Genomic DNA, 10652 nt, shown 5'->3' on the forward strand with positions numbered 1-10652 from the left:
TTTTATGGCTGGGGTCACCACAACATGAGGAACCGTATTTAAAGGTTGTGGCATTAGGAAGGTTGAGAATCACCGCTCAAGAGGGATAGAACTTAAAGAATGAAATATACATCATACGTAAATATGTATGGAATTTATTTAGAAGGGCTTACAGGTGGTGGTCCAACAATGGCTGTCTACCAGCTGAAGGTCTAATAATTCAGCAGTTGTTTGGTCCATGAAGCTGGATGTCTCATTTGGTCTTCAGTAGACTCTGGAATTCTGAAGAAATAAGCCCTAATGCCAGTGAAGGAATGGACTTGCCAGTGAGAGCAAGCAGGCAAGAAGAGGAAGCTTCCTTCTTCCATGTGGGTTTTTTTTTTTTTTTTTTTTTTTTTTTTCTGTAGGGTATCAGCGGAAAGTGTGGTACAGATTAAAGGTGGATCTTCCCACCATAAAGATCTGGATTAGAAGAGGGTTTTCCCACTTCAAATGATTTAATTAAGAAAAATCCCTCCCAGGTGTACCCAGCCATTTGTGTTTTAGCTAATTCCAGATGTAGTCAAGTTGACAGCCAAGACTAGCTGTCATAGTCACCCCTGTAAGTAGAGACCCTAGGGATCCCTGGAAAGGTACACAGGAAGGTCAGGGGAGGCCTTGGACAATCTAGGCCTTCAGAGTCTCAAGAAATCAGCTTGTCTTTCCGTGGCACTGTCAGCCTGTCCTATCTGAGGAGTCTGAAACCAGAATTCAAAGTAACTATGGCTTGAAAATGTTTAAGAAATGACCCTGGGACTGAACACGTACAGGCCCTTCCATTGCTACCTTCTCCTAAGCATCCCCGTCTAACTGCTCTCCATGCAGCATCTGTGTTGCGTCATGTGCTGAAAGCGCCCGCAGGGGGATCTCAAAGTGTCTGTGCCAACACTGAGCCTGGCATTTTATGTAAATGTAGCATCTTTGGATTTGGTGCGTTCAGAGTTCTTCAGTACCCGTGGACACCAAGGGATGGGTACTTCATAGTTGCAGCCCTGGAACTCAGTGCAGGACAGATGGAAGTGGGAGCGTGGGGTGAGCAGGGATGATTCTGTATCCACGGGGAGTTGGTGAGAAGGGTTCAGATGCAGCAGGGCAGGGCTTTGAGGAGGTGGAGGGTAGCCACAGAAGGAGTGGGTGGTCCATGAGGTGCAGGGACTCAGAGAAAACTGGCTGGCTGAGCTGGCCGGGTGGGCAGGAGTCTGACTCATGGTTTGCTTCTCCTTCCCAGTCCTCAGGGAGTTCCTGTTGACCTGTCCAGGAGAGAGAGGGCGCTTGTGGGAGGTGGAGCCCCCGGGGGCCTGGGGCCAGCGTGTTAACATCTGGCTCAAGGTTTATCTTCAGGAGCGAAGACTTCAAGATGGTGAGTGGGATGGGCATCTGCTCAGGGGGTCTAGTCACCCTAGCGTCCATAGCTGCCCCAAATGGGGACAGTTTCACTTCACTGAGTCTGATTCATGTAGCTGTTACTGCTCTTGAGTATGTAGCAGAACAGAGGAGGGACTGAGATAGTTGTTCTTTGTGTATTTCTCCCTTATGGCCATCTCATTTGCATGGCTCCAAAAGCTGTCGCTCAGTTTAGGAACTGGAAGCTCTCTAATGGTTTCCCTTTTCCCAAATAGACTAGATAGATCACTGAAACATCTATGAATGTTCTTCCTGTTCCTCTCTGTGTGGCTGAGAATCAGGCACAAATGTTATTTTGAGGGAGTAACATGTACACTTGGTTGGGAATTCACAAGCCGGCTAAGGTTTGCTGCCATAAGCCAGTCTTCCGTCCCTCTCCTGTGCAGGGTGTGTAATGTTGAATGGTGCCGTGTAAATCATCGTGCGTGTACGTGAGTGTGCGGTGCATGCTTGTGAGGTGTGTGCACATCTGTGCATATAGAGGCTGGAGGTTGATATTGACTTGTCTTTCTTTGTCATTCTCCATTTTATTTCTTTGTTTTTGAGACAAGGTGTCTCAATGAATCGGGTACTGAATCAGCTAGAATAGCCGGCTAGTGAGCTCCAGGGATATGGCATCTCCTCCCTACCCGCTACCTCCATGCTGGAGTTATAGAAGTAATCCACTGGGTATGACCTTTATATGGGCGCTGAGGATTCAAACTCAGAACCTCATGCTTATACACCAGGCACTTTCCTGGCTGAGCCATCTCATTCCAGCCCCTCCTCTTCCTCCTCCTCCTCCTCTTCTTCTTCTTCCTCCTCTTCTTTGTTGTATGCATTTCATATATGTACACGATGGCTTATGATTATCTCCATCCTTCCTAACTTCACATCCATCTTTTTAAAATTGTTTAAAACTTTTTAAAAAAAAATCTCTCTCATTGCATCCAGTTAGTGCTATCTTTATGTAGTGGGGGCAACCACTGGAGCCTGGGCAGTCTACAAGTAGCCACAGCCCAAAGAAAAGTAACTATCCTTCCCCAGGCACCACCACTAATTACCAATAGCTTCTCAGCTACAGGTGGGGCCTTGCCAGTGCCTGGGTCATCCCTGCTGGTTTTGACTGGCCTGACCTTGTGCAGGTCAGCACAGTGACCTTGAGTTCATGGGGCAATTGTAGCCAACGTTTTAATGGCAGGACACTATCATGCCCTGCAGATGCACTGTTCTCAGATCTGGGTGGCTCCAGACAGTGTCCTGGCTTGTCAGTGAGGTTTGGATAGAAGGGTCTTCCAAGGGAGCAAGGTAGGGCTTTAATGGCAGGTTCCCCAGGGGAGCAGAACCTTCAGCTGGCCAGAGGGAATGAAGGTATGCTTGTTCTAGGATTTACAGGTGGCTTTCTGACTCCCACAGAAGTTTTCACAGCTGCACAGGTTCCATGGAAGGGGCTGGTTGGAGCTTAGGTACCCGGACATTCCAGCCGCAGGTACCTCTTGTCCTTGGAGATAGCATCCAGCTGGTTAAATGCACTGCCTTAAGTTTAAGCAGTAGCTTTTCTTCCCTTCCGTGATGTGGGCACCCGTCACATTCATCTGGATGTTTCTGCAGAAGCCGGTGGCTCATTAGGGGTGTATAGGCCAGGGTGTAGGCTGCCTTTCTACTCGGGTGACTGCCTTAACTCAGGTGGTGACAGGCAAGTGCCTGAGCCCTTATTGCTGATAATAGCGTTAGGCCTTGCCTTGATGGCACCCTTCGGCTGTAAGGCTTAATGGGTCCTTACAGATATTAATGAGGTGAAGGAGTGCCAGGGAAGGAGACTGGGGAGTTGCAACTGTGATCCTAATGATGCAGCTAAATGACTTGCCCTGTGGCAGTGCGTTAGGAGGGAAGGGAAGGCTGCCTGTGCCCCTGGGCATGGGGCTGGCCATCCAGATAGGTTTATAACAGAGCTTCACAAATGAAGGGTCCAGCTTTGTGCTCCGACACACACAGCCATTCCTTGGCTGGGAGTGGAAAAAGCAAATGCATATTGGAATGTGAAAATTGCCTGGCCAGAGGAGCTGGGAGAGGAGGAGGAGGTTGTTTTGGCCTAATTGGGGAGATGGCTTCCTCCTGGAGAATTCCACTGGGGTTTATTTCAAGAGTTGGGAGTCTGTGTGGTCTGGTTAGAGGGAGCTGATCTGGAAATCAGATGCTAACCCACTCTGAGAGTCACCAGCTCCTACTCTCAAATAGCAAATGAGAGGGCCTTCACAGAGAATGTTCCAGAAGTCCTTTGCAGGAAGAAGAGTCATTCTTCTAATTAGCCTATAATTAGATTACTCAGATTCCATAGTTTTTGAGGAAAAAAAAATTAAAGGGTCTTTTCATTCTTTAAATCCTGGCTTGTTTCCAGTGTCACCATCAGAGCTTCCAGGCAGCACGTTGTGGTGGGTAGGCCATCAGCCAGCCACCTCACTGATGTCTGTGGGGTTTTCCCAGCTGGTAAGCAGGGGCTCTGGGACACAATCAGAAATCTGCACCGATGCTGGGCACGGTCAGCTTCTAATCAGCTTCTCTCTTCATGGAGATCAGCAAGTGTGAGTTGACTAGAATTTCTCATAGGTCTTACACATTCCAGAATGTCCTCTACATCGGTCATCTCACTATGTCACTTCATTTGAATCTTCAGTTAGCCAAGGACCCCTAGAGTTCCTTTTTAATTGTGAATGTATTGTCTGTATTCTTGCTTCTGTATTTCTGTTATTCCAGAGCAGTGGTACTCAACCTTCTTCATTGCTGTGGCCCTTAAATCCAGTTCCTCACGACGCTGTGGTGACCCCTGACCATAAAATTATTTTCATTGCTACTTCGTAACTGTAATTTTGCTCCTTTTGTGAATCATAATGTAAATATATGATACATAGGCTATCTGATATGAGACCCCCGTAAAATAGATGTTCGACCTCCTAAGGAGCCATGACTGGTTGAGAACCGCAGTTTTAGAGAGTCTCTACCACTTTGTGTGTAGGGAAATGAAATCGGAAGCAGGGCCCCTCACGACTTCTGAGTTTGGAGAAGCCATGAATGTGCTTGTTTCAAAGGGAGAGTCACTGGGCTCCGTGCAGATGCTTGAGAATGTGTGTGAAGTGGCTTCTTTTGTGGGTTGTGTCTTTTTAAAGTTTGCATAGCCTGGCTATTGATAACATCTGTGGCTCGTAATGACCATGGAGATTGTTAGATTTTTTTTTTTAGACCCTTTGAGAGAGGAGTTTGTGGGAAATTCGTCCCCCCCCCCCCCCCTAGTTACATGGCAAACCTTTGAAACTTGACTGATAGCATCGTAATTCCCTCTGATGTGATTTCCTAGTCAGTCTGCACATGCCTGAAGTCTCTTTACTGGAGGGGATGAAATTGAATATGTCAACGAGGAAATGTTCTTTTGCAAGAAAAAAAATGTTGCTGTAGGTGGAAAATCAAAAAAGTTTTTCCCTTCAAAGTTTCACAATTTTATTTTCTAGACGAATTTATCATGTTCACTTTGTCATCCGCAGGAAAAATGCTTTTCTTCTACTTATGCTCATCTAAAACAAAACAAAACAAAACAAAACAAAACAAAACAAAACAAAACAAAACAAAACCCCAAACCAAACAAGAAACCCCCTAGATACAGATTGAGATGTGAATCTTTTGAGATGGGAAGGGAGGTCTGCTTTTCTAAAGTCAGAGGGCCAGCCAACTGGAGTCCGAGGCGTGAGCAGCTTCTTCTAATTAGCTGTACATTACATAGTACAGCAACAACAGCAATTTTACGGTGGTCCAGTATGCCTGGGAATGTGGCGAACCTAAATAACCTGCTTAAGGTTTTACTGTGAGATTTTTGTTGAGTGCTGTTTTGGGCAGGTTTTATGGCTCCCTCTAGTGGCCATTGTTATGCACTGCAGTCCTGAAATGGAGCAGGCTCTCAACTGTTCTACCTGAATGTCTGGTTCCCCAGATACGTGTCTTTCCAATTAGTGTATTAAACGTTATGGGACATTCGTTGGATAGAAAGTAAACACTTGATTTTTCTTTGCATGAATTATTTCGAGCCACACAAAAATATAAGCAAAGGTGGGAACTTGAGAGTGTATTCATTTACTCCATCTATCCACTGTGTTCTTTTGTTATTTCATTTGATAGCAGTTTACGGTGCAGGCAGGCACTTTCTTAGGCATTAGAGAACAAGCAGACAAGGCTGGTGAGGCCTCTGCATTCATTTATAAACTAGTAAGTCCACGGGCAGTATGGTGTAAAAACTCTGTGTTAGAGAGAGATAAAGTGTACTGAAGGGGTTTTAAGTGCTGAGAATCAAATTTTTGCCAAACCAAATTTTTATTAAATTCATGTGGTTATGGAAAACATTTACAAATCTACTTATATGGCTAACACCCGAATGATATAGATGACCTTGAACTTCTGGTCCTTCTACCTCTCAAGAGCCAGGCTTCCAGGCGGGCACCACTACGCATGGCGTACGTGATGCTGGGGACTGAAGCCAGAGTACTGTGTATGCCGAGCAGTCTCCTAGCTAAGCTACATCCCCACCACTGAGCCATCTACCACGTTACGTCCCCTGACACCTCGCAGCTGTCCTCAGAGGAGAGCATCTTAGCAAAGATCAAAGTGGGGAATGGAGTGGAGCCTCAGCATCGATGTCTGGGGAGGGGCTCACTTATTCTGTTCTCCTGTTTAGGGAGCACAGTGCACCCTAAATGTTCTGAAGAGGACACAGACACTGCCAGGCAGACTTCTCAGAAGGATGGACCCACGCACTTTAATCATGGAGAAAGCCACAAGGTACAGTGTCGACGCGTCATTCCACAGCCTTTTTGTCTCCTTAGCATCACCTTGCCTTTTTTAGTGACTACCTGGCAGCTCCCAGCTCTTTGGATACCTGGGCTGCAGGCTCCTCCCCAGCAGTGGGCCATGCTGTTGTCTGATGCTTACAAACCTTCCAGTCTCGGGGACAGAGGGATGGGGATAAGAAGAGACCTTTATAATTAGACTTTTTTTTTTTCTTTCTGTAGTTCCATCTCTCAGACAGACAAGGACTCATGAAGCCAGAAGGAAACTTAGGAGCCTGACCTTGGTCTGGTTAGAGAATTAGTGAAAAATCTGAATTTCAAATCTGGTCACAGGCCAGCATCTTTCAAGTAAAACAAAAGCAAGGCAAACCGTCCTTGCTCTTTTCCTGCCGCCTCCCCAGTCTGATGGCTAAAAGGAGAATGAAGTTGGGTATTTGCATCCTCCAGAGTGACTGGGGTCTTGAGGGGAAATCAGGTTATGAAGTCTTTCTTAGTATCTTGGTGTTCAATATTTGATAAGATTTGGTGTTTTCCCTGAAGCCAGCCCATACGTACACTGAGTCGTTGCTCTGAGATCCTTAAAGAGTCAACTCTGAAGCCTAACTCTTGTCCATGTGAAGCGACATGGCTCATTCTAAGTAGATGATTTCTGGGATAGAAGATTCCTCAGAGGCAGAAGGTATTCCAGAACATGGGTAAAAAGAAAAAAGTTGGCCCTTTTCTTCCGGTCACTGAGTTCTAAATTTCCTTTCAGAGGAAGCAGCTGGATGTTGGAATATTTGTGTGTGTGTGTGTGTGTGTGTGTTTGTGTGTATGGCTGCATACTCAAAAGCAGAATGCCTTTGAAATACAAATGCCTTAAAAATATATTGACATATATCAGTCATACTTAGTGAGTTCTATTATGACACTTCCCACTTGTATGTAATGTATTTTGACCACAGTCATTGCCCTGTTACCCTCAATTTCCCCTCCCCCTCCCACTGACTCTCTTTCTTCTCCTAACTCTTCCTCCTTACCCCTTCATGCTACATCAGTGAAGAAAGCGTCCCGCCCCTTTCTTCAACCAGTAGCTGCATGAAGCTTTGTATAATCTGGGTGTATTTGTGTACCCCTGTGAGGCCAGCCCAAAAGAGATAGAGACAGGAAAATCAGGGCATTCTTAGCGTCATGGAGAGTTCAAGGATGGCCTGGAACACAGGAGACCCCATAACAAACAAACAAAACAAATCAACAGACAAACAAAAATGTCTAGTTTTGCCTTGGTGTCTGTGAGAGTTGGTTTCAGGACCCCACTTGGATGTCCAAGCCCCCTGTATAGAATGGTGTTCCTGTTTCACACTCTCCTGTATACGTGACATCATCTCGTAACATCATCTCTAGATGACTTGGGTACCCAATGCAGTGAGCACCACAGAGATTGTTGTTCAGTACTGTAGGGGATAATGACCTGGGAAGTGTAGGCATGCCCAGTACAGCCTGAGCTGTTTTGGAGTGTTCCGACTTGTGTTAGCTGAGTCTGTCCATCAGCTGCTGGTGTTGAATACACATGTCTCTCTTGCTCTGCTCTGACTTTACTCAGGTCTTGTAAAGGCTGGCCTCTGGGTTCATCCAGCAAATACGTGCACCCATGACAAAATGTTATTTCCTCCGTGCATGACTAGCTAGTATGTTCGAACATGACTTGACTCCTTTTTATCTCAACATGAAGTGTGGGGACTAGCCAAGCCAGGTCACCCCAAGGCCCTATGTCTAGACCCCACGGTCCAGCATGACCTCATCACAGTGTTTGAGGTGAATGCTTTTGCCTTACTTTCTGATTTCAGGAGTGGATCGTTGGAGAACCGGAGAGGACACAGAATGACCAACGATGTGTCAAATGAGAAGAGGAAGCTTGGATGCCCCTGAGACCCTCTTGGGATGAGATGGAGGGGAAGGGAGCCAAGAGGACAGTGGCAGTCTCTGGGCTGGTTGGTGAGCCAAGGCAGAAGCGTGTGAGAAAGTGAATTAGGTGTGACCTTGACCCCTAACTCCTCAGAGGTCTGTCTGGATTCTCCAGGATCTGAGCCTGAGGGTTTTATGTAGCCGTCTATGGTCCTGAGGATGGCATCCATTATCTCTGCTTCCCCTTGTAGGCTCTGGAATAACAGAGTCTGAAGAAGCTAAATATTCAATGGCAGCCACTTTTGCAAGCCAACTATTGGCAGGTCCAAGACTTTAGCATCTCAGTCATTAAAACTCCCATTGCTTCCACTCCCCAGGAGTATAGGAGGGAGGTGCCTGAGACCATGTGAACGAACGCATACCCTTTCCCTTAGTGGAAATGGGCTCAGAGACTAACCATGGTACCAAACATCCATGTTGTACATTCAGCCCTGTTGTAATCTTAGAACTTGTCACCAGAGTTTTTCAGGGAGACAGATTTCTTCTCTGGGGGTTTGTCAGTCACTTCAGAGCCCCTTGAGGGCAAACACCAGGGCTGGATAATGTCAACTATGCTGGGGCCAGATGATGGCCACTGTGGGCCTTGCACTGCATTAGACCCAGTATACTGCCTATGTTGCCTTCAATGCCTTTGGGTCCAGATGTCTGGATCTGTGGGAGGATTTCTCCCAGAGAAAGCTGGCCTGGCACTTTATGTTCCCTGAATGGTCAAACATATATGCTGTGGGACCTGATATTCATCAAAGCATTCAGCTCTTTGCTCATTTCTCCATACATACGCACATGCTCGCATGCATGCATACACACATACATCTCTCATTTTCTCTCTCTTCTGTTTCCTTCACCTCTTCTGTTCCTCTCTCCCCCTTCCTCTACCCATTTATCTGTATGTATGTATGTATGTATGGTGATGGTTTGTACATGCTAGGCTCAGGAAGTGGCACTATTAGGAGGTGTGGCCCTGTTGGAGTGGGTGTCTCACTGTGGGCGTGGGCTTTAGTATTCTGTTAGCAGCCTTCAGATGAAGATGCAGAACTCTCAGCTCTGCCTGCATCGTGCCTGCCTAGATGCTGCCGTGTTCTTGCCTTTATGATAATGGACTGAACCTCTGAACCTGTAAGCCAGTCCCCAATTAAATGTTATATTCATAAGAGTTGCCTTGGTCATGGTGTTTGATCACAGCAGTAAAACCCTAACTATCACACACACATATTCATTCATTCTCTCTCTCTCTCTCTCTCTCTCTCTCTCTCTCTCTCTCTCTCTCTCTCTCTCTCCCCCCCCCCTTTGATTCACTTCTATATCCCCTAACAATCTGTCCTCTCTTGCTCCTTTCTTCCATCCAACTCTCCCCCATCCACCTATCCAGCCAGTATGCTTTCTGTGGGACAAACTCTGTGCTTGGGACATTAAACGGAGGCTTGGTGTCAGCGCTAGGGAGCTGCTCTCTCTGGATGGGCTGCCCTCGAGTGTCCCCTGCAGTTTCTCTTCCTCTCACACTCATTGCAAAGAGGGAGGGGCCCAACTGTAAGGGAGCAGAACTTGCAGCTCCGTACAGGGACATCACGAGGCCCCCGTTTGTATATGGGGTCTGTGAAGGGAGCCCAGACCACAGACATGGACTGAGCATCCGAGGGGTGTTTTGTGTGGGACCCCACACATCTTTTAGTACGTAGTTTGTGTGTTGTGAAGATTCTGTGTTTTCTGTTTATATGAAAATTAACTCATAAGGATCTCTGGGATTTAATAACATTATTGCTTAGTAAAGACCTTTTATGTATTAGCAGCCTAACTTTAGGACTTGCAGGGTGCTCACGGAGTTGGGAGAGGTTCTCTGGGTCAGAGCAGTACCCACCCTGATGGTGGCATAGCAGATGCAGCACTAGGCTGATGCAGGGTGCTTTCTGGGGAGGGCACCTAAGGATCTCTTGCTTGTCATTGTGTGGTGAGCCTGTTTATACAAGATCATCAATTCTGTTTTTACTGGTTTTTTTGAACTTGCCTCCCCCACCCACTTTGAGACAGGGTCTTGTTGTGTAACCCAGGCTACACAACCACACCATCTTCCTGTCTCAGGCCCCAGAGTGCTGGGACAACAGTGCCCAGGGTGTTCCTATTAGTTTTAAATAGTTGTTGCTAATATAGTTTACTTAATGTAAAAGTGATTTTCAGGATTTCTATAGCCACCGCTCAAAAGAAGTGTAGCATGTATTGGCACCCTTCCCCTTCACTGTTCACGATTCCTAGGTGTCCCACCCGCACTCTGCTTACAGTCATGCCTGCTCTGCGCATGTCACATAACCGCAGTCATATCTTAGAGGTTATTGGCATCTGGCTTTCTTCACTTAGGATGACAGTGTTCAGAGGGCTGATGGGCTTTTGGGTTGAAACAATAATATTGAGATTATTGCTTTAATTCCCATTCTCCTGATTGTCACAGAAATTGGGAACTTTTTAGAATATCTGTTGACCATTTGT

The 10652-nt window shown here is 46.4% G+C and overlaps 1 protein-coding gene across 4 annotated transcripts in view; it reads left to right on the forward strand.

The window, feature by feature from the left end:
* Fam169b (Protein FAM169B) overlaps positions 1–9327 on the forward strand; it is a 77735-nt gene extending 68408 nt beyond the window's left edge. For 3 of the 4 annotated variants that reach the window (XM_076935740.1, XM_076935733.1, XM_076935747.1), the window contains exons 7-9: positions 1247–1378; positions 6119–6222; positions 8057–9327. In XM_076935740.1, the coding sequence (XP_076791855.1) occupies positions 1247–1378; positions 6119–6222; positions 8057–8113 (293 nt within the window). In that variant the 3' untranslated portion in view covers positions 8114–9327. Of the gene's footprint in view, positions 1–1246; positions 1379–6118; positions 6223–6452 lie in introns of all 4 variants that reach the window. The other variant, XM_076935739.1, reaches the window with a different exon arrangement.
* The last annotated feature ends 1325 nt before the right edge of the window (positions 9328–10652 follow it).

The sequence above is a fragment of the Arvicanthis niloticus genome, chromosome 1, assembly GCF_011762505.2.
Source record: "Arvicanthis niloticus isolate mArvNil1 chromosome 1, mArvNil1.pat.X, whole genome shotgun sequence".
Taxonomy (NCBI): Eukaryota; Metazoa; Chordata; class Mammalia; order Rodentia; family Muridae; genus Arvicanthis; species Arvicanthis niloticus.